Raw genomic sequence first — 22,390 nt, 5'->3', positions numbered from 1 at the left:
TTATGTCCTCTAACTCCTTATGTCCTCTAACTCTCCTCTTTATGTCCTCTAACTCCTTATGTCCTCTAACTCTCCTCCTTATGTCCTCTAACTCTCCTCCTTATGTCCTCTAACTCCTTATGTCCTCTAACTCTCCTCCTTATGTCCTCTAACTCCTTATGTCCTCTAACTCTCCTCCTTATGTCCTCTAACTCTCCTCCTTATGTCCTCTAACTCCTTATGTCCTCTAACTCTCCTCCTTATGTCCTCTAACTCTCCTCCTTATGTCCTCTAACTCCTTATGTCCTCTAACTCTCCTCCTTATGTCCTCTAACTCCTTATGTCCTCTAACTCTCCTCCTTATGTCCTCTCTCTCTCTCTCTTTCTCTCTCTCTCTAGGCTGTTCTGGTGGTTTTGTGCTTTGCCGTACAGTTTGCTCATCTTCGTCTATGATGAGGTTCGGAAGCTTATTCTGCGCAGGTATCCTGGAGGTGAGTGAGTCATGGCTGTAGGCCAGTGTTCAACACTAACACTACCGTTTAACGAAACAGTGTTCATTCAACACTAACACTGCTGTTTAACTAAAGTGTTTACTCATTACTAACACTGCTGTTTAACTAAACAGTGTTTACTCATTACTAACACTGCCATTTAATCATTTAACTCAGCAGTGATTACTCAACACTAACACTACAGGTTAACTCAACACTGCTATTAACACTTACTCTTGGATCTGTTATTACGCCAGACATATTCCTGAACAACCTTTACTTCCCCTGCAGGCTGATGTTCTGTTACAAAAAATAAGTTATTTAGTCATTTCTCCTGTTTTATTTACAGGTTGGGTGGAAAAAGAGACCTACTATTAATCAACAAATATTTACCAACAAATGTGTGTGTGTGTGTGGATGTTTGTGGGGATGAGTGAGACATATAAACACATGTTTAAGGGAAATCTGATCAGTATGGAACCCTAGATCTCACCACCATGTGTAAATGCTGTATGTTTACACAGCATGTGTGCATTTCTATGTGTGTGTGTGTGTGTGTGTTTATTACTGTATGCACCAGCGTTAGGGGTTCATGGGGGAGGTCCCAGGACTGAGGTAAACGTGACTCTGTTTCTCAGTTCTGACACGCCTGCTTCCTCTCATGTCAGCAGTGTCAGGAGATATCTCAGAGGGCCTGAACATGCTTTTCTCCTCAAAGAGATGTAGTCTGCCTCGGTGGATATCTAATACCATGATACATATTATTAGTTTAGATATGTATCACGTCTGTATTTTTGTCTGAAACGTTTGACAGTACTCCTAACTCAGTGTGCTAAAGTTAAGGACAGTATAATTCAGTGAAAGGTTAAATTGAGGTCGGTATGTCGGCCAGAATGTTCTTTTGCTGCTCTGTCAGGAACACTGTGATACAAGTGTGAGAATAATAAAAAGAAACATTTAAAAAACCATCTTTGGTCTGTTTGCGGTGTCACTGTCTGTTGATCCCCCCTTACTTTGGTGTGTTAATGTAATGTTTTTAATGTCAACCTCTCAGTCTTGTGCACCCTGCTCTAAATCTGTCTCTGTGTCCAGCTGATGTTGTGTTGTTGTTTTGTGTTAACTCCTGTGTTGTGTTGACTGTGTGTTGTGTTGAGTATGTTGTGTTGTGTTGTTGTTGTGTTGAGGATCTGTTCTAGACCCTTTGCTTTTTTCTTTATATATGCTGCCATTATATGACATTATACGTAAACACAGTGCTAGTTTCCACTGCTAGGTTCTTTACTAGTACCAAGAACAAGAAAATCTACCACAGGGGGCAGAGCCTTTTCCTATAAAGCTCCCACACTATGGAATATCCTTCCTGTAAATGTCTCCCTATTTACACTACGCTGAAAACCTCTCTGTACAGTCAGGCATATTATTAACTACTTCCCATCTTAGGTAAAGGTGTAGGGGGTCCGTGGGCACTGAGAGTTCTGGTAAACTGGGATGTGATGGTGTCACTTCACCTCTCTTTTGTCACTCAGGTTTGTTGACTGATAGCAGCAGAGTGCTGATGTTTCAGGGTGCCCTCATGCCTGTGGTTAAGCAACAGCTAATATGAAAGTGTCAAACACATAAATACGAGTTTCTAACTTGTGATTAACATCACTTAGAAAGCTCTAATATATATATGTGGCTTAAAAACATGTGGGTTTGCCTTCGGAGTCTGTCAAAGAGATGTGACGTGTGAGGTAGATGGTGGACAACAACTCAAGAAGTTGAACTTTAGGTGATGCAAAATGTCAAAAAAGTGTGTTTTCTTTGGCTGCAATAATTCAATGTACAGTGGGACCCTGGTGTTCAATTAGCCAAAAGATCCCAAAATATCCAAATAAGGACAAAATCTGTCATTTTTAAAAGGGCAGATTGGAAAGGAGCATCTGCTTACTCCGTAATCTGTAGTGCTTTACCACAACTAAGGTTGGGGTCACATGGTGCCTGGATGTTAAGACTGCTGCTTTTCTAACGCTATGCACATGTAAAGCAACCGAAGGCGTGTGTTCAGGGGCCTCTGTGTGTGTGTGTGTGTGTGTGTGTGTGTGTGTGTGTGTGTGTAAGTAAACAGGGTAAGTAAAAAGTGTGTAAGTAAAGTGTGTGTACTTCACCCATTTTAGTTGACATTAGCCAACATTTGCTAGCCTTGCTAACACTAGTACATGATGAATACAGTAGGTATTCATCACGGTAGGTATTCATCACGGTAGGTATTTGTGTCAGCTGGGAAATGATCCACTTATTTACAAACAGGAGTCAAGACTGTCTATATTTAGAAAACAACAATGTTATTTATACTAACCTCAACATAGATAGCTACATTTATTTATTATGAAAAAGCAACAAATACAGATGTAGCTGGTTACAAAAGCACCTGAACACACCTGGACACACCTGGCCGCAGGTAGTCATGGGTGACACCTACCAGTAAACTCACAACCTGATACTGGGGTCAGTCATTTAAAGAGAGCTGTCAATCAGGACCCCTCAGCCAAAAGTCCCACATTACTTTAGAGATACCCAGTACAGGCAGGGAGGGGCTTTAGAACCATGTAGAACCAGAATGGGCATTAGAACATAGTACAGCTCTGCTGGACCTGCCCTGATAGGGCCACTGATCTCCATCTCCACATCTCTCTCTGTCTCTCTCTCTCTCCCTCTCTACCACAATAATTCCATGCAAATTAAAGAATCAGCTTAAAGACATGTTTAGGTGTCATATTTAATATTTGCTTACATATGTTATGCTTCACATGTCGCTCCATGATTGTTACTGTAGGTGAAAACATGGCTATAAACACACTGCATTTCTTTACAGTCTGGCTAAAAGGCACCAGTAAAAATATTTACCACATGATAATGTAAAAACAGGAAAGCAATTGAGACGCTCCCTCGGTGTGCTGGATCACTCCGGCGTCTGTCACGCATGTCAGTTCCAGCTAACAGCCTGCTGTTCATGTAATATGAAAATTATTATTATCAAAAGTGGAACTGTATTAAAATGAAGGTGTATAATATTTTCCTCCAGTTTCCCATAATCCAACAGGACATCCTCTGTCAGCAGTGTCATCATCAGACAGACATCTGACATTTAGCTGATGCTTTTATCCAAAGTGACGTAAGATTCTGACTGAACACATCTTGAGTAATTGAAGGTTAAGGGTTTTGTTCAGGGATCCAACAGTGGAAACCCGAAAGTAGTGGAACTTGAACTGCCAACCTTCTTAATACTAGTCCAGTACCTCAACCACTGAGACACCACACACACCACACCATACACACCCTACACACATCCACCTCACCATGCACAACCTTCTGATTACTAGTCCAGTGCCTGAAACACTGAGACACCGTACACACACCACACCACACCACACACACACACACACACACACACACACACACCCTACACACATCCTTCTGATTACTAGTCCAGTACCTGAACCACTGAGACACCACACACACCACACCATACACTCCCTACACCATACACACACCACACCATACACTCCCTACACCATACACACACCACACCATACACTCCCTACACCATACACACACCACACCATACACTCCCTACACCATACACACACTACAACCATCCACCTCACCATGCACAACTTTCTGATTACTAGTCCAGTACCTGAACCACTGAGACACCACACACACCACACCCTACACCATACAGACCCTACACCATACACACACCACACTTGACACACACCCTACACCATACACACACTACAACCATCCACCTCACCATGCAAAACCTTCTGATTACTAGTCCAGTACCTGAACCAATGAGACACCATACACACACCACACCCTACACCATACAGACCCTACACCATACACACACCACACACACCCTACACCATACACACACTACAACCATCCACCTCACCATGCACAACTTTCTGATTACTAGTCCAGTACCTGAACCACTGAGACACCACACACACACCACACCCTACACCATACAGACCCTACACCATACACACACCACACTTGACACACACCCTACACCATACACACACTACACACATCCACCTCACCATGCAAAACCTTCTGATTACTAGTCCAGTACCTGAACCAATGAGACACCATACACACACCACACCCTACACCATACAGACCCTACACCATACACACACTACACACATCCACCTCACCATGCAAAACCTTCTGATTACTAGTCCAGTACCTGAACCAATGAGACACCATACACACACCACACCCTACACCATACAGACCCTACACCATACACACACCACACTTGACACACCCTACACCATACACACACTACACCATACACACACTACACACATCCACCTCACCATGCACAACCTTCTGATTACTAGTCCAGTACCTGAACCACTGAGACACCATACACACACCACGCCCTACACCATACAGACCCTACACCATACACACACCACACACTCCCTACACCATACACACACTACACACATCCACCTCACCATGTACAACCTTCTGATTACTAGTCCAGTACCTGAACCACTGAGACACCTCTGCCCAGTGGCAGTGTGGTTCTGTCAGATGCTCCTGACCTACGCCTGCAGGGCCACTCACAGTCAGTCATTAGAGTTAAAGAAACTTTTCATGGGAAACCACTTCAGTACTTCATAACACTCATAACACTCATAACACTTCATAACGCCTATCTCTAAGCCTCCACTCACATGCACACACACAAACACACATGCACAAAAAAAATTCATGAAAATCCTGCAGTACTGGCTTATGAGTTCTTAATGTTATGGACTTTCAGGACTAGAGCTGTTCTATGCTGTAAAACGTAAATAAGCAAATCTTTATTCTGACGTAACTGTTGAGCTGTGTGGCCCAGCTGGGCCCAAGTCCAGCCCTGGAGATCCACCGCAGGGTTGATTTCCCGTCCTCAGCTAGTGCACCTACCACTAACATTAACAAGCTTTGGAAGGACTTGATTACCTGGATCATGTGTGTCAGAGGAGGCTTGGAACTAAACCCCACTGTGTGATAGATCACCAGTACCGGGTTGAGTCCTCCTGATTTAGCCTGTATAAGCTAGGTAAATATGAGATAAATATTCACAAAAATGAATTATAATAACTCGTGGTAGTGTAAAAAGTGTTTTATTCAAATTTTTAACAAATAAACTGATTGATGCTCAGTGCTGGAAGGGGATTGTATTCACCGGTGTGCAGTACTGCACTTCTACATTGTACTCTGTGGCATACCGTGACTTTTTCACATGTACCAAAACTTCTCATGAGCACCTGGTACTCTTTTCTACCCTCTCCAGCAGGTTCTGGGTGAGTCATAATGACCCTTCATAAACTACATTACCCAGGGGTCATTGTGACCCAATATAAACTACATTATCCAGGCAGCATTGCGACCCTGTATAATCTACATTACCCAGGGGGCATTGTGACCCTATGTAAACTGCACTATCCAAGGAGCATTGTGACCCTATATAAACTATATTACCCAAGGAGTATATTTTATTATATATGATACAATTATTTGTAATATTTTTTTCACATGTCAAACACTGCCTACGACGCAGTGGAAGAACTTTCTGTCATTTTTTTTCCCGAGGAGGATGATTTGTAGGTCAGCGCTGCTGAGCTGTGGAGAGACGTGTGAAATCTGCGTCACTCGAACGCGCACCTATTACATCCGCTAACGTCACTTCCTTACATTGGAAAACATGGCGTTGGTTCTAAGGTCAGTGTACAGTGATAACTGATCGAACTTCTTCTTTATTCCGTTTCGACAGTTTAAAACGTTAGTACCATATGCTTCTTGCGGCTTTAAGACGCTTAAAAGCCGCTTAATGCGTATGTTTGCTTGCGTAGGTTTAGCTGGTGAAGTAGCGATCTAGACGGTGAGGACTAAGTGTTTATGATGAGCTAGCCATGCTAACAACAGAGAAAATGACACGGAGCTGGTCCTGCTGAGGACACACCGGGGTCAGGGTCAGGGTCAGGGTTATTGTTATTCGGGGTTAGTTAGGGTTAGGGTTAACGCCTTCTCACACCTAGCTGGTTAAAGCTTCATAAGCGACGCTTTGCCTTGAGAACTCGCGATAGCAGCGAGGACTGACCAGTGAAAGTCCTTCCTTACATGAGGGGTACAGGTTAAGTCTGGGTCTGGAACACAGAGGGTGTCATACATGTTTATGCGCCGGTCGCTGAGCTGTAACGTGTTAACAGCACCAGGGTCATGGGGTCACATTTACTGTCACACCAATAAACATGTGAGTCGCTCTGGATAAGAGCGTCAGGTAAATGTTGTCCAGGTGACCGTTCCGCTCACCCTGAAAGATACAACATTGCACAGTGTTTGTGTTCTAGCGGGATACTGCACAGATCTGTCCTCATCTGTTCTCTGCCCTGCTGGGTATTACGTGTAGCAGGTTTTTTGGAAGGCATGTTAAATCAAAGCTCAGAATAACCCAGTGGAAAAGGCGTAGGGCATTTATGACCTGTGCAGTTAATAGCGACCATAATAGATGTGTTTTTTGTCTGTTCACTAGGACAGCAACCCGACAGGGTCTGTGTTCAGCACGGATGCAGTTTGGTGTGGGCTACAGACAGTGAGTACTGTGCGTGTGTGTGAGTGGATGTGTATTCTAGTAGGTCCTCTACACTGAACCAATGTAACGTAATTAGTTTAACTCCGCCATCATTGTTACAGAAGAATGACAAAACCAAAAAATGAAATTAAGATTAGATTACAGAAATAGATCAAATAAAATTAAGAGATTACAGGAGTATAAACATGGTTATTTGGACATGTCACAGTACAGGTAAAAAAAAAAAATTAAGTGTTTTCGAAGACTAAAGCTAGACCACTAAATGGACAGTTTCACAAAAAGGCCGCTTGGTTACTTATTACTGTGTCTGTATACATGCATGTTTGCATTCTTTGACCAAATGCCTCCTAATCATCGAGCTGATTTATAAAATCATTTATAAAATCAAGCACACAGCTAAGCACACAGAGTGGCTCCTATTGTAGCGGCTCGTACAAGATTTCCGTGACTTTAAACCTTTGCTACGGGTTTGTGAAATTTCTGCCCTGATATTTTTGCTAAAACCTTCCTACAAAGCACTAACTCTCAGAGTGTGTGTAGCGTGTCAAAATCACTTGTTCTCTGTGGCATCACACTACAGAGTCCCAAATCACATCTATATGCAAAATCATCACCAGAACTGTATGTCAAGAGCTTCATGAAACATGTTTCCATGGTGGAGCAGCTGCACACAAGCCTGTGATCCCAGCATGAAGTGTCTGGTGTAGTGGCGTGATGCATATGGCCACTGGACTCTGGAGCAGAGCTCTGTTCTCTGGAGTGATGAGTCATGCTTCACTCTCGGGAAGTCGGGCCGACCGATCTGGGCTCTGTGAAAGCGAGGAGAATGCCACTTACTGGAACACAGAGTGTGACCGTAGAGTTTGGTGTAGGGATACTGGTCTGGGGCTGGTTTTCAGGATGTGCTCCATGACAGAGGTCAGACTCTGACAGGCTGAAGCAGCCTGTGCCCAGTCTCCCAGTTCCTACAGGAGATAAACATGCACCCTTACCACCAGAGCACCTGCTTAACCTTCCTGAGTGACCATGTCTGTCACACACACTACACACGATGTTGTTGTACCTGACAAATTTCCATCATCTAAGTCAGTCATGATCGTCAGGAACGAAGAATGGATCTTCCGTATCCACACGTTTGTTTTCATTTTCTTTCCGAACACAAAACCGCCAGCATCACACACTGGACTTTGGTAACATGATTGGCACTTTTTGATCGTCCTTCCTGCTGATCTACAGACTTGCACAAGTTCAAGTTCAAGAGGTTTTATTGTCATTTCAGCTATATACAAGTACACAAAAACGAGACAATGTTCCTCCAGGACCATGGTGCAACATAAAAACAACAGTGCACAAGGACATTAGTAATGATTGGACCATGCCAAACGTGTAGTGTTGCCAGACGACCCAAACGTGGCAATAGTCTGTGGCATGGTGATGTAACCTGACGTAGTAACCGCCATGAACGACAGAAAGATTCAGGCATTAGTTAGAATGTTAATGCTTCAGCATTAAAAAAAAGCATTTTAGAGAGATAAATGATTCCAACTTTGTGATACCGTTTAAAGGTTCCCGTTTCCTGTTCACCTGTGCATGAGGTGCGCTTCATAAAGACGTCTGTACGGAATGAATAAGGCCCATGTTACTGCCCGTGTTTGGGAATGTGATGACCACATCGTTCTTTTGGGGGGGTAATAAACACTAATATAGACATTGGTGTGCTATTACATCTCACCCACTTGAACCCATGTTTTTGTATTTGCAAGTTTGTTGAAAGAAAGTTGAGTACTTTCTAAACCCAGAGACTCTGCTCTGTTGTATCTGTGCAGTGCTGTTCCCATGGGAACTACAGCAAAAGACGAGATGAACAAATTCTGGTCCAAAAATGCTCAACTCAACAGACCTCTCTCTCCTCATGTAACCATCTATAGGTAAGGTGTGTCCGTGCGTGTCTGTGTGCGTGTGCGTGTGTTCTGCCCTCTCAGACATGGCAGAACAGCATGTCTATAACTGCTGCACTGTGGGAGTAATTCAGACGTGTAGTCTGGTCCCAGCCGCACTGGAGCTTAGATTACAACAGCAGTACAGCTTCAGAGCAACCAGACGAGTGCTGCATTAGTGACCTTATCAAGACCCACACACGGGCCAGGTGGGTGGGTGGGTGGGGGTTTAACACACATGGGGCAGGTGTCGGGGGGAGGGGGGTGGGGGTTGGGTGAAGTTTGGCCCTGGAGCCTCCCAGCCTGACACCGTCTCACTGCACCGCACAGAGGTCACGGCTCCGTTTGATCACTCCAGACTGATCTGGGACCAGCCATGCTACACTGCAGAGATCGCAGTTGGGTTTGATCACTCGCCTCCAGACTGATCTGGGACCAGCCACACTGCACTAGCAGGACCAGCAGAAAAGAGTCAGGACACATCATTAAAAAAAAAGTAGTAAAGAGTTTATTAAAATGTCAGATTAAATATTGTAATGAACTTTTCTCTAGACAGACGGACATATAAGGGGCACAGGTAGCATGTTCAGTGGAACAGCCCAGTTCCTGAACAGGCAAGAGAGAGAAACGCACACACAGCTTCCCCGCACGGAGACTGTGGAGATGCTGGTCTGTTATCTTCTAGTCTTGCCTGGCCAACACTCAGGCAGCAGCTCTGTTGTGCTGCAGTCGCACAGATGGCCAGATGGAATCACTGGGGTCTGTAACAGGATCTGTCCCTGGAGAACCAGAGCAGGAGGCAAAGAGTCAGACTGCTGCAGTGTGGTGATGTCCCATACCCAGCAGGTCTGGATTTAACGGGACTTCTCCAGGAGTTAAGTGGGGGCATCTGGGAGAGGCTGGAGTGGTCAGACGCTTGGACTGGAGTGAAGAGCTCGGCCGTAGATGCCACTCCAGGAGGTGTGCTCTGCCCCGCCCCCTCACGTTATGCCCTGCCCCCTCCCTCTCTGATTGGGTGCAGTGCCAAAACTTTGTTTCTTTGCTTATGCAAACATATTTGTGCATGCAGAAGGGAATATTATATTCCTAAGCACTCTGCAGTGTGGTGTGCGTGTGTGTGTGAGGTCAGGCAGGCCTTATGTGTTCACCCTGTGGTCACCTGCTGTGTAGATTTGAGTAGGATTTGAGCATTGTGGTGCCTCACATCTGATGGCTGCAGGGTTTGTGTGCAGTGTTTGGAACAGATCAACAGCAGTATGTGTATGAACCAGCTACAGTGTGTGCGGGCGTTTCGTCCTACAGAAGGAACCAAGACTAGTTCAGTGTTTTGGTGACGTCTGACAGCACCTCTGCTCTTCATTACTGTACATCATAACGTAAACACAAAAAAATGTGCGCAATCACGACATTTAGTTTTCATCTCATCATGACATGTAAAGCAATTACAGTCTTTTTTTTGTTTGTTTGTGTGTGTGTGTGTGCGTGTGTGCATGTGCATGAAGTTTTTTTTGTTGTTATGGTGACTACATGCCAGAAACTAGAGTTACTATGGTAACTGTGCCTTGCAGGTGGTCAGTCCCCATGATAATGTCAATCACTCACAGAGGAACAGGAATAGTTCTCAGTGGAGGTAATACACACACACACGCACACACACACACACACACACACCCCTCAACATCTACAGGAGACACTACTTGTCCAAAGTGTAACTACACCCACTTCCTGGCTTTGCTCTTGCGTCATGGTGTTAGTCTGGAATGGATCCTACTGGAATTTTCTGGATTTTAGTGGATCCTACTGGCTTCTTAATTACAAAACTAGGAAGTCTGTGTTGTCAGTATTAAACAGCTTTAATACTGACAAAACACAACCGTTAGCAGTTAGCCTGACATGCTAACTAGCAGCATGAGCTGTTTCATTGCTAACTGCGTTAGAATAGTGTGGAAGACTTTTGACCTTTCCTGCCTTGGCTGTGTGTCTCAGGTGTTTCAGCGTTTGCGCTGGCAGCACTCTTGTTGCCGGGCAGTTTTCCCCACTACTTGGACCTGGTACACACCCTCGAGTTTGGCCCCGCCCTCATTACCGCCTCCAAATTCGCCCTGTCCTTCCCATTGACCTACCATGCCTACAATGGAATCCGCCATCTGGTAAATGCACTACACACACACACGCTCTCTCTCTCTCTCTCTCTCTACCATATTTGCGTTGGGGATATTTGAATAAAACTGTCAAAACCTTCAAATAGATCTTTCAGTGAGGACTGAGGTCAGATTTTTCAGAGAAGACTGAAGTCTCGTCCCCTGTTCCCTGTGGTCTTGTTTAATAACTCTAAAGGACTGTTCTGGGCCTCCATTGTATGATCTGATCCATTAGCGTTTCTGAGGTGAGGTCTGTCCCCTGGTAGCAGGCAGTAATGGACCTGCTCAACCTAACGGAGGTGTGGGACCGACACACAGACATGTGATGCGTCAGCGCTGATGTCTGGTCGCCTGCCAGTCACATTGACTGTTCTGAAAATGAAACTCTTAAAATGTGAGAGGCCAGTATTTCTACCTGAATCTAATACATTTATTAATGTAGACCCTCTCTCCCTCCCTCCCTCCCTCCCTCTCTCTTTCTCCCTCACTCCCTCTCTCCTTCCCCAGATGTGGGATGCAGGAAAGGGCTTTAAGATTCCCCAGATCTATCGCTCTGGCTACATCGTTCTTGCTCTGTCCATCCTCACCTCCTTGGGCCTGACTGCACTCTGAACCCTGCGCTGGAGACCAACACCAGAACAGTGTTTGTGTGTTTCTGTGCGTTTGTGCCTCAAACGACCCCTGTAGCCATAACTCATTAATAAAAGAAGTCCAAATATATACAAACAGGAACTGTTGTCTTCTTTGTAGTGTTGTTGTACTTTGTATTATTCACTGTAATGGATTTTATATTTACACTAGTATTATATGTTTACATTAGTATTATATGTTTACACTAGTATATGTTTACACTAGTATTATATGTTTACACTAGTATATGTTTCCACTAGTATTATATGTTTATACTAGTATGTTTACACAAATATATATTTACACTAGTATATGTTTATACTAGTATATACACTAGTGTGTTTATACTAGTGTATATTTACACTAGTATTATATGTTTACACTAGTATTATGTTTATACTAGTATATATTTACACTAATATATGTTTATACTAGTATATGTTTACACTGGTATGTTTATACTAGTATATATTTACACTAGTATTATGTTTACACTAGTATTGTTTACACTAGTATGTTTACACTAATATATTTTTATACTAGTATTATGTTTATACTAGTATGTATTTACACTAGTATGTTTATACTAGTATTATATGTTTATACTAGTATATAATTACACTAGTATGTTTATACTAGTATTTGTTTATACTAGTATGTATTTACACTAGTATGTTTATACTAGTATTATATATACTAGTATGTATTTACACTAGTGTATATATACTAGTATTGTTTATACTAGTATTTGTTTATAGTAATATATATTTATACGAGTATATATACTAGTATTGTTTATACTCGTATGTATTTACACTAGTATTGTTTATATTAGTATGTTTACACTAGTTTATACTAGTATATGTTTATACTAGTATATAATTACACTAGTATTATGTTTATACTAGTATTTGTTTATACTAGTATGTATTTACACTAGTATGTTTATACTAGTATTATATATTTATACTAGTATGTATTTACACTAGTGTATATATACTAGTATTGTTTATACTAGTATATGTTTATAGTAATATATATTTATACGAGTATATATACTAGTATGTTTATACTCGTATGTATTTACACTAGTATGTTTACACTAGTATTGTTTATATTAGTATGTTTACACTAGTTTATACTAGTATATGTTTATACTAGTATATATTTACACTAGTATGTTTACACTAGTATTGTTTATACTAGTATATGTTTATACTAGTATGTATTTACACTAGTATATGTTTAGACTAGTTTTATATATTTATACTAGTATATATTTACACTAGTCTTCATTTACACTAGTATTATGTTTATACTAGTATTATATGTTTATACTAATGTACTAGTTGACATTAATTGTGGTCTTTAACTGTACTGACCAATGACCAAACCTTTACCATGGAACGTGCAGGGACGGGGCTGTCACGTCCTCCAGTAAAAGGTCCGTGTCCTACAGTGGGTTAGGGTTAGGGTTTATACTAGTATTATGTTTATATTAGTATGTGTTTACACTAGTATGTCCTCCAGTAAAAGGTCCGTGTCCTACAGTGGGTTAGGGTTAGGGTTTATACTAGTATTATGTTTATATTAGTATGTGTTTACACTAGTATGTCCTCCAGTAAAAGGTCCGTGTCCTACAGTGGCCGCCTGGGCCTAAACCTCCAGACCTATCAGCAGCGCCTCGACCTTTACGGCCGAACTGCTGACGTAAACAGCACGAGTGTTAACACGGTGGAGGGTCCCGAAGTCCCGACCGACTTGTGTTAACGAGGCCGGTGTGCGGTAATGTCACGCGTACCATCACCCACAACACTCACGTGGAAGTCTGCTTTGGTGTTCCTGATGCTCGGCCGTAAGGAGCGCCGGCCCTGAGCTAAAGTCTCCGCAGTCTTGGTACGTTCTGACTGCGTCCAGCTGTAGAGCTGATACCGGACACGCTTACACCGTGTCCGCGTTCTCCACCGACGCTTGCCATGCTTCTGCCTGCTTCATAAACAACGTCTTGTTTTGTTGCACGTATAATCTGGGAGTAACGACCGCGTCAAAGCTTCGTTCCGATGAAGCGGAGGTGAACACCCCGCGCGCCTGGTGCAGGCAGCAAAGCTCCTTATTCCTGCAGAGCATAACACAGCCTCATCATAATAATAACCAGCGACGAACAAATGTAAACTTGCTGTAGTGACAATTAATTAACATAACATTGTTATGTTAATTAAACATAACAATCTATAAAATAGTTCAGTAAATCTTTAGCACTGCAATTCTTTTGCCACAGCACGAATGTAGTCCGCCATCTTACTGTAAGCTGTTGATCACGCGCCCTCTAGTGCCACCTGGTGGAACTACAGGCGGAGCCGCTCACTGGTCCTGATGCTGCGGGGATGCAGGGGATGCTACGGACTCACAATATCAGCTCGCGTTAGGACGAATCAGGTGGCTCAGTCTCTGTGGCGCAATGGAATAGCGCGCTGGACTTCTAATCCAGAGGCTCCGGGTTCGAGTCCCGGCAGAGATGCTTGCGAGCGCATACTTCACAGGTGTGAAGGTTGCATTTTTTCATCAAATGTGTTTTTGATGGTACACGGAAAATAGACTAAAAGAAAAAAAAAACATATTTATATATTTCAATTCCAAACGAAACCACTGCTTTTTTTCAGTGGCCTATCTTCTCTTGACTTTTATAACACACAACAATGTTATTGAAATAGGCCTGACCTGACGAAGCAGGGGATCATTTAGTCCTTTTTAACAAATTCCTTCCCCACAAAGTCCCCGCAGCAGAGTACGCACATGGCTAATGCTTCGCCCACTTCTGTGCATTTAGCAATAATAAACCTCAGCTCCTCGACAAAAGAGCTCTACTAAGATAACATAAATTGGGCTGAATTGTATGCAGAGACGACTGGGTGGGGGGGGGGAGAGATAGGGAGAGGGAGAGAGAAAAAGAGAGAGAGAGGGAGAGAGAGGGAGAGAGAGAGGGAGAGAGAGAAAGAGAGGGAGAGAGAGAGAGGGAGAGAAAGAGAGAGAGAGAGAGAGAGAGAGAGAGAGAAGGGGGGTATATGAATGCCAGTCAGAGGAACAAGGAGCACATCAGTGTCCTATTGATTTTTGTACAGAGGAAGCAGTGATGTGTCTCTTATTTGAGTTTGAGAAGCATTGCTGTCAGACCCTACCGACGCAGCTGTGACAAACTCCAAAAATGACCTTAACTATGTTTCCACAGACTTTTGATTTGAAACCATTTATACTTAAGAGCCATTAAGAGGAACCCGTTAGATTTTTTAAATTAATTCATAGGAACAGCTAGTGAAAAGTTTAGCCAATTCTGGCAGGTAATAAAACTGCTCAACATACACTTTATATAAACATATGAATATAAAAAACACATAACACTATATTAAATACACTTATAGAATCTAAACATTTAAACGGGAGCTCTATAGGCTGTCCATATAAATGGAAAACAGATGCTTGTTTTGTTTAGTTGTGTTTACTGCTCTCTCAAAACTAAGGTTTACGTACCTTGTATAATTCACTCATATTACTGTGCAAGTGTATTAGGAAAAAATCCTGTTTAATAATTATCCCTTTGTTTATTCAATCTTGTACAATTTTTCTGTTCCATGAGATGTCGCCTAACTTGTCTGCCTCTCTCTCTCTCTCTCTCTCTCTCTCTCTATCTATCTATCTATCTATCTATCTATCTATCTATCTATCTCTCTCTCTCTCTCTCTCTCTCTCTCTCTCTCTCTCTCTCTCTCTCTCTCTCTCTCTCTCTCTCGGCAACACTTTCGATTTGAGAGTCCTGGAACAGAGGGAAGGACTGGAACTCAGTGTGATATCAATCTGATGCAATTATGAGTGACTTAGACTCACTTGAACGCTTTAAACTGATAACAGAGCTTCTTCTCTCTCGTTATTCCGTCAGCGCCTGATTCTCTTTCTTCCGCTCTCGAGTCAGTCAAAGACTAGACTGTTTCGCGCCCAGGATACACACACACACACACACACACACTCACACTCACACACACACACACACACACACACACACACACACACACACACGCACGCACGCACGCACACACACACACACACACACACACACATCGAGGAAAGAACTGCGCAGGTCGCGCATGAAAGCGCTCGCCGCGTGGACATCCACAGCTCTGCGGAGAATGACGTCAGTATGTCTATAATAAATAAATAAATATAGCACTATAAATAAACATTTTATTTATTTTTCTTATAAAATATTGTTAGTTTTGGTAGTCTGTTTATTTTGTCTAATATTCAATACAAACATTATTTGTAATAGTTTGGAAAACATGTTTAATGTAGCCGTTTCAACAATCACACCCACGCGGATCGTATTTGAACTGTGAAGTGAAGTGAAGTCTCGACGTCGCTGAGCCGCTGTCCTGGCGAGCGCCGGAATCGAGAGCCTCTCTACTTCGGTAGATGCAATCACGACTCCCTCCACCCTGATAACGGAGGGAATTTAGTTGCTAACGCCACACTCGACGTATTGCTCGTCGTAAGTAAGATGACTGCTGAATCCGTCCGCCTCTATCTCATCTCTCCATGGCTCGTTTGTTGCGTAAAACGCATTTGGCTCCGGGCTGTGATGCCGGAGCCCGTAACTTATGTGGCACTGAACGGCCCCAGAGGCAGAGTACCGGCGGGTGAGCGGGTGAGCTGGAGGTCTGCGGATCTTGGATCAGGTGGCCCGTCTGCTCGCGGAAGTTATAGCAGCACACTGAGAGACACGCGGCTCTCTCTGGCTATCTGCCGCTCGTGCAGTCGTCCATATTTAACCCCTGCGCCATACAGCGAATAATCCTCGTGCAAAACTAATCCTTAATCCTCTCGCGGTTCACAGCCCTCTCCGCCCCTCTCGTGCCCTCCCCTCGCCCGGCGCACTGGGACTATATCACAGACCACACCTCACGCCGCCAGCGTGCACGCACCCATAAACATGGCGCTCCACCCACTGTTTGATATTACAATAGTAACAACAACAACAACAGCAATAATAATAACAATAATGATATGAATAACAATAATAATATGTTGTTTCCATTATACTTAAATAACGAGTCTCTCTCTCCCTCTCTCCCTTCTCTCTCCCCCCCTCTCTCCCTTCTCTGTCTCTCCCTCTTTCTCTCTCTCTCCCCCCTCTCTCCCTTCTCTCTCTCTCTCTCCCCCCCTCTCTCTCCCTTCTCTCTCTCCCTTTCTCTCTCCCCCCTCTCTCCCTTCTCTCTCTCCCTCTCTCTCCCCCCTCTCTCTCTCCCTCTTTCCTTCCCTCTCTCCCTTCTCTCTCTCTCCCTCCCTCTCTCTCTCTCCCTCTCCCTCCCTCTCTCTCTCTCTCTCTCTCTCTCTCTCTCTCTCTCTCTCTCTCTCTCTCTCTCTCTCTCTCTCTCTCTCTCTCTCGGTAATGTGCTCTGGCCCTGTTATTCGATGGTACGGGCCAAATCGTATTAAATCCCCCCCCCCCCCGTCCCCCGCGCCAGGCCCCTCCCTCCCTCCCTCCCTTCTGCTGTCGTTCAGTCGGACTGTTTTTGCTGCAGTGCACGGTAGCCGTGGAGAGGAGGGAAAGGCAAGAAAAACAAGCAAGAAGCCAGCCGAGGGAAGCGCGAGAGCAAAGACAGAGCCATTCGTGTGGACCTTAGCGCGAGCAGCAACGAGTCAAAACCACAGCCATCGGGCTTCACGAGAGGAACATCTCGGTTTGTATGTAAGCTACTATCGTTCTCCGAACACAAACATACGCTCTCGGTCTCGCTCTCGCTCTCGCTCTCGCTCTCTCTCTCTCTCTCTCTCTCTCTCTCTCTCTCTCTCTCTCTCTCTCTCACACACTCACACACACACACAGAGGTGTATGATTATTGCCGGCGTCCTTTCACTAAAACTGAGAGAAGACACCTGTCAGGGTTGCAGATTGTGCTTAGAAACGCGCTCGTGTCCTGGAACGCGCCTGTCTTCACATGTCGAACACAATAAGAATCCAAATAAAACACTAACAACAAAAACCGGAAAAACGGCACGCGGGCCCCATGATCATGCAGCGCGGGTGGAGGCTGGGTGGCGGTTCAGTGCGCGTGTGCCTGCTGTTATCGGGCTGGTCGTCGCCTCTCCTCCCCCCGCGAGAGCTACACCAGCATCTCTCCGCTCCTTCTGCATTCAGCGAACTCGCGCTGTGTACACCTGCCTCTGTTTTCCGCGTTTCCGCGGGGTGTCCCGGTGGCCTGCCATGGGCGCGAGAGAGATAGAGCTGTAGGATGGGAAACACGAGGACAGACAGGAGCGGTGCGGGTGTGTTTGGGGTCGTTTCTGGGGTATTACAGCAGGCAGCCTGCTCGAGACTACCACGCACCCTCCACTTCGGTCAGAAGCGTCACGTGAGTCTTCGGTTCTGCTCTGAGGGATCAGTGTGTCCCTCCGCCGTTCCTTTGCGCTCGCACCTAGAGAGCGTCAACAAACACATGTCTGTCACAACGGTGTGCGCTTGTGTGTGTGTGTGTGTGTGTGTGTGTGTGTGTGTGTGTGTCTTCAGCTGCCTGTGTGCGCTGACTACAGTGTTATGCGAGTGTGTCCAGGCCTCTGTGTCTGTCCACGTAGCCCCTGTCGCGTGAGGCTGCGCCGCGAATTCTCAGTGGCGACAGGTGCACTTCCTACTGCGCGCGCAGAAGGCGAGCGGGAGCCTGAAGGAAGGAAAGGAGTGTGTTCACGCGCGGAGAGAGAAGTTTCAGCCGCTCGGTCCGCGCGCCTTGGCCTGGGGCTGGCGAAGCTCTGGCGTTTCTCTTGGTTACCGAATGAACGAGCAGTCAGAACCGCTGACTGGGAAACAGGACAAAAGATGCTCTGTATCTGTATCTGTAATCTCAACATCTCAGACCAGGAGAACAGACAAGGAATAGTCGGGATAAGGAATAGTCCTTAATTCTGTACTGATACACTGTCGCCTAAACGTGTCCTCCCGAGCAGCACTTATGCCCCTGTATTATAAGACTGATAAAAGGATTATTAACATTTAAATACTGAAATTTAAATCAAATTTAATTTATTTATGAAATGTCAATATAATGAATTTGTTATGGGAATTGGGTGTTTCATATTTAGGTGGGAATTTGGCAGTTTTAAAATGACATGGTATTAATTCACTTATTTAAAAATGCTAATATAAAACTTCCAGCTCTTTCTTTCAAGCGACATGCAATAAAAACAAATTAGTCTGAAAGAAGTTTTGGCAGTTAGGATAATATAAGGGGCTGCATCTGTGAGCTAGCAAACTCCTGTCTGACCCATCTCAGAGGTCCTCTGGCCTGCTGTGGGCCCAGAACATCAGCATGGACTACACAACCTACGATAAGCACCATGGGATACAAAAGATGAATCTAGAAGTCACTGTAATTTTTAAAGATTAAATGTGATTTCATGGGCTGGTTAGAAATGCCAAGACTCCCAGCTGGGCACAGACAATCACTGAAAGTGCTAATTCAACACTAAGAACCCAAGTGTTGTTTCTGTTATTGACTAGTAAGGACTGTTGCCTCAGTAGTTACTGTACATCTTCGCAGACCCACTACTGAACATGACATAATCAGATACAATGAACCATGAACCCTGGTGCATGTAACTTAAGGCCTTTTGAGATACAAGCAAAAGGCCTCAGTCTCATGTTCTGTAGGAATCGTGATGATCATTTTAGAGGTTTTGCTGTCCTGTTGGGGGTTAGTTTGTAAAGCCATTAAATAAAGCAAGGCTGCTGAATTCAGGTCTTCAACCTTCACTTCTCTCAAACTGCTTTGTTGAATAATCATGTAAATATGATCTAATCCAATTCTATAGTGTTAAAAGAGTTGGCAGTTCAGTACATGTGTTTGTAAAGTAAGTTGTGATTTTAAACTGGTTTTTGTGAGAACTCATCAAAACTCACTATTGAACTAGAAAAGGTTTGTACTTAACAACTAACAATTTACAAATGTTTGGTAAGTTGTGGGTGGGCTGGAAATAAACTACAGTATATCACAATGTAATACTTAAGTATGATGTTATATGGAACAAATTTGATTTCAGTTTTGAATTGAGTTCTGAGCGTGCCTATTACTACACGCCACAGTTGTGCTTGTGACATCAGAGCAGATTCACAATATAGAATGTCTTTGTTGGAATTCCAGACACACATTCCAAAAGCCTCTAGAATGTCTAAAACGTTCCAAAAATCCTCTTTCTACAGATCCTCAGAACCAGACATCAAAGGGTTAACAGGAAAGTTTCAAGTCTGGATACAATTTGAGGTTACGTAACTGGTATTAACCAATACAAAACGAACCTATCAGAGTTCCAGGCCTCTGTGCCGTACACTCTGGTGTGAGCTTTGTGGTCTGTACCGCAATCCCTGTGTCACCTCACACAGAAGCAGAGTGACAGAATCAGATCAATGGAAGAGTGCGTGTGTGAGGTCATGTAAGTATGTGCCAACCAACGTGTGGGCTGATTTTTATAACGATTGTGTGTGTGTGTGTGTATGTTTTCATCTCCTGTCTGTATAGGTAGAGCTTTAGTGATCTTCAAGATTTGCAAAGTTTCATCTTAACAGACTACAAAACAGACGGCCGCGAGCACGCGTGCAAATGAACATGGCGTTCCTGTCTATCCTGGTGTCTACGCTCATTGCCCTCCTGATCTTTGCATCATCTGCCGAGAGCAACACTATGTACGGTAAGACTGTTTTACTCTCTGTGTCTTTCTCCTCGCCGAGCGGCTTCTCTCTCTTATCAGTTATTGCATAAGACTCGCTAATAATCCCGTAGTGCGCAGGGGAGTCCCGTCTCCTTTAGCAGCAAGGCATGTTTGTTGTTTTTAAAGATAATGTGTGACACACATACACACACACACACACACACACACACACAGACACACACACACACTTTCTGATATGCTGCGGTTGCCTTTTCTCTTTCCTACAAGCACATGCACACACACATTATGGTCAGTGGTCTCTTAAGACCAGGTCTATGTTTCGACCTCTGTATGTGTTTCTGTGCTGATGACGCATTGCCTGACTGAACCATATTGGCCAATCGCCTTCTTACTTCAGGATGCAAATTAGTGGCAATCTGTTTTACAATTTTATCCCTCAGGTCTTAATGAAGGCTGTGTGATTTACTAATACAAGCTATTTGATATTACCTGTATCCATGCGATCTCTGGGGAACGAGCCCGTACTGATGCCATGATGAAGCAGACTGAGTCATTATTCCATGAACAGGATTCTTGGAATGAGTTTCTGACTTATATGACAGCTCAGATTCTGACTAAGGCCGTTTAAACCCTTTGTTAACTGTATGTGGATCATATATGTTTTAACCATTGGTTAACAATTTGACTCATATTCTATAGATATGCAACAATAACACTGCTCAAGCACAGGATTATGTTTTGATTTGAGCATTTGTTATTAAGATATTCACAAAAACCTACAATTGCAAAATTGGATTGGAACATCATCCATTCTGATTAAATTTTGCAATTGCAGGTTCTTGTGACTTTATGAAAATGGTTACAGTTAAAGAGTTGTGAAGGGTTGAGGCTGAAAGGGTTTTGATGGATTGAGATTGACTGGATGTGAAGGTGTCGCCTGTTTGTCTTCTGTTTGCCTGACTCTGGATCAGGGTGTAACAGGTTTCCTTGTAACTCTCTGATAGTCAGTATATCAGTGTCAGTATGTAGAGGGACTCTCCCTTCAGCAAAACTCCTTCTACTCTGGTGACATAAGATTTCACATCCCACCCCCTTCAGCAGCAGGTCCTGGCGGAGGGATGTATATGTATGACATGTGTGGGCTATATCTAAGGGTTCTTTTGCCTTTCACCTCAGCTGAAACATGATACAGCGAGTGCTCACCAGCCCTCCAACAGGGAAGGTCACTGATTATGTGAGTTCAGGAAGCTGCAGAACTCCAGCAAGCTTTGGGCTGGTGTTTCGGTTGTAGCTTGGTGGTTTGGAGAAGCTACCACTGGTGATTGAGATAAGGGAAAGAATGACAAGAATCAGGCAGGAGACCGAGAGGAGGAGTGGCGCTAGATTCACCACTCAGAAAAAGGGAAAAGAGGTGGAGTTATGAAGTGTAAACAGGGAAGAAGTTTAAGGCATGGACTTTCTCCCAAACCTCAGTTATTCCATGTTTACATTCACAGCATTTATCTGACACTTTTATCCAAAACGACTTACAGTCATGTCTGAACACAGCTTGAGTAATTGAAGGTTAAGGGTTTTATTCAGGGGCCCAACAGTGGAAACCTGGCAGTGGTGGAACTTGAACTGGCGACCTCCTGATTACTAGTCCAGTACCTGAACCACCACACCACACCCAACACACACTCTGCACCATACACACCCTACACACATCCACCTCACCATGCACAACCTTCTGATTACTAGTCCAGTACCTGAACCACTGAGCCACCACACACACACGTAACACACACCACACCACACCCAACACACACATCCACAACCTTCTGATTACTAGTCCAGTACCTGAACTGAGACACCATACACACA

General features: G+C 44.0%; 3 protein-coding genes, 1 long non-coding RNA gene and 1 other non-coding gene across 11 annotated transcripts in view; 4 read left to right on the top strand and 1 right to left on the bottom strand.

Annotated features, from left to right (window-relative positions):
* Positions 1-1,438, top strand: part of atp1a2a (ATPase Na+/K+ transporting subunit alpha 2a) — a 24,962-nt gene extending 23,524 nt beyond the window's left edge. Inside the window, exons 23-24 of the mRNA XM_035528245.2 lie at positions 379-470; positions 820-1,438. Of these exons, the coding sequence (XP_035384138.1) occupies positions 379-470; positions 820-848 (121 nt within the window). The 3' untranslated portion in view covers positions 849-1,438. The remainder of the gene's footprint in view (positions 1-378; positions 471-819) is intronic.
* A 4,687-nt stretch (positions 1,439-6,125) lies between these two features.
* Positions 6,126-11,923, top strand: sdhc (succinate dehydrogenase complex, subunit C, integral membrane protein). 2 transcript variants are annotated; one of them, XM_027028379.3, is made up of 6 exons: positions 6,126-6,242; positions 7,054-7,113; positions 8,940-9,041; positions 10,619-10,680; positions 11,037-11,200; positions 11,699-11,923. In XM_027028379.3, the coding sequence occupies exons 1-6, from the start codon at positions 6,226-6,228 to the stop codon at positions 11,801-11,803; spliced, it is 510 nt and encodes a 169-aa protein (XP_026884180.2). In that variant the 5' UTR covers positions 6,126-6,225; the 3' UTR covers positions 11,804-11,923. The 2 variants fall into 2 exon arrangements, with proteins under 2 accessions (XP_026884180.2, XP_026884181.2); XM_027028380.3 differs by lacking the exon at positions 6,126-6,242 and adding an exon at positions 6,282-6,302.
* Positions 11,924-14,128: 2,205 nt separating this feature from the next.
* LOC145659970 (uncharacterized) lies at positions 14,129-16,771 on the bottom strand. Its single transcript, XR_014126174.1, has 3 exons — positions 16,185-16,771; positions 15,701-16,014; positions 14,129-14,417 (listed from the first exon to the last, which is right to left on the bottom strand). It is a non-coding gene; the product is annotated as an uncharacterized LOC145659970 (long non-coding RNA).
* On the top strand, positions 14,266-14,339 carry trnar-ucu (transfer RNA arginine (anticodon UCU)). The gene has a single exon. It is a non-coding gene; the product is annotated as a tRNA-Arg (tRNA).
* A 581-nt stretch (positions 16,772-17,352) lies between the features above and the next one.
* cadm3 (cell adhesion molecule 3) overlaps positions 17,353-22,390 on the top strand; it is a 70,023-nt gene continuing 64,985 nt past the window's right edge. For 2 of the 6 annotated variants that reach the window (XM_035527727.2, XM_035527723.2), the window contains exons 1-2: positions 17,358-17,558; positions 20,377-20,545. In XM_035527727.2, coding sequence (XP_035383620.1) covers positions 20,458-20,545 — 88 coding nt within the window. In that variant the 5' untranslated portion in view covers positions 17,358-17,558; positions 20,377-20,457. Of the gene's footprint in view, positions 17,559-20,376; positions 20,546-22,390 lie in introns of all 6 variants that reach the window. The other 4 variants (XM_081722835.1, XM_081722833.1, XM_081722834.1 and 1 more) reach the window with 4 other exon arrangements.

Source organism: Electrophorus electricus, chromosome 11 (genome assembly GCF_041902795.1).
Source record: "Electrophorus electricus isolate QZ-2024a chromosome 11, ASM4190279v1, whole genome shotgun sequence".
Classification (NCBI taxonomy): Eukaryota; Metazoa; Chordata; class Actinopteri; order Gymnotiformes; family Gymnotidae; genus Electrophorus; species Electrophorus electricus.
The sequence above is the reverse complement of the archived record's forward strand: the minus strand, read 5'-3'. Positions and strand labels throughout refer to the sequence as shown.

Excerpts from the sequence above, each read along its gene's own strand:
- sdhc (XM_027028379.3), top strand. Across the intron at positions 10,681-11,036 it reads AGGAATAGTTCTCAGTGGAG|GTGTTTCAGCGTTTGCGCTG; the intron begins GTAATACACACA and ends TGTGTGTCTCAG. Across the intron at positions 11,201-11,698 it reads ACAATGGAATCCGCCATCTG|ATGTGGGATGCAGGAAAGGG; the intron begins GTAAATGCACTA and ends CTCCTTCCCCAG.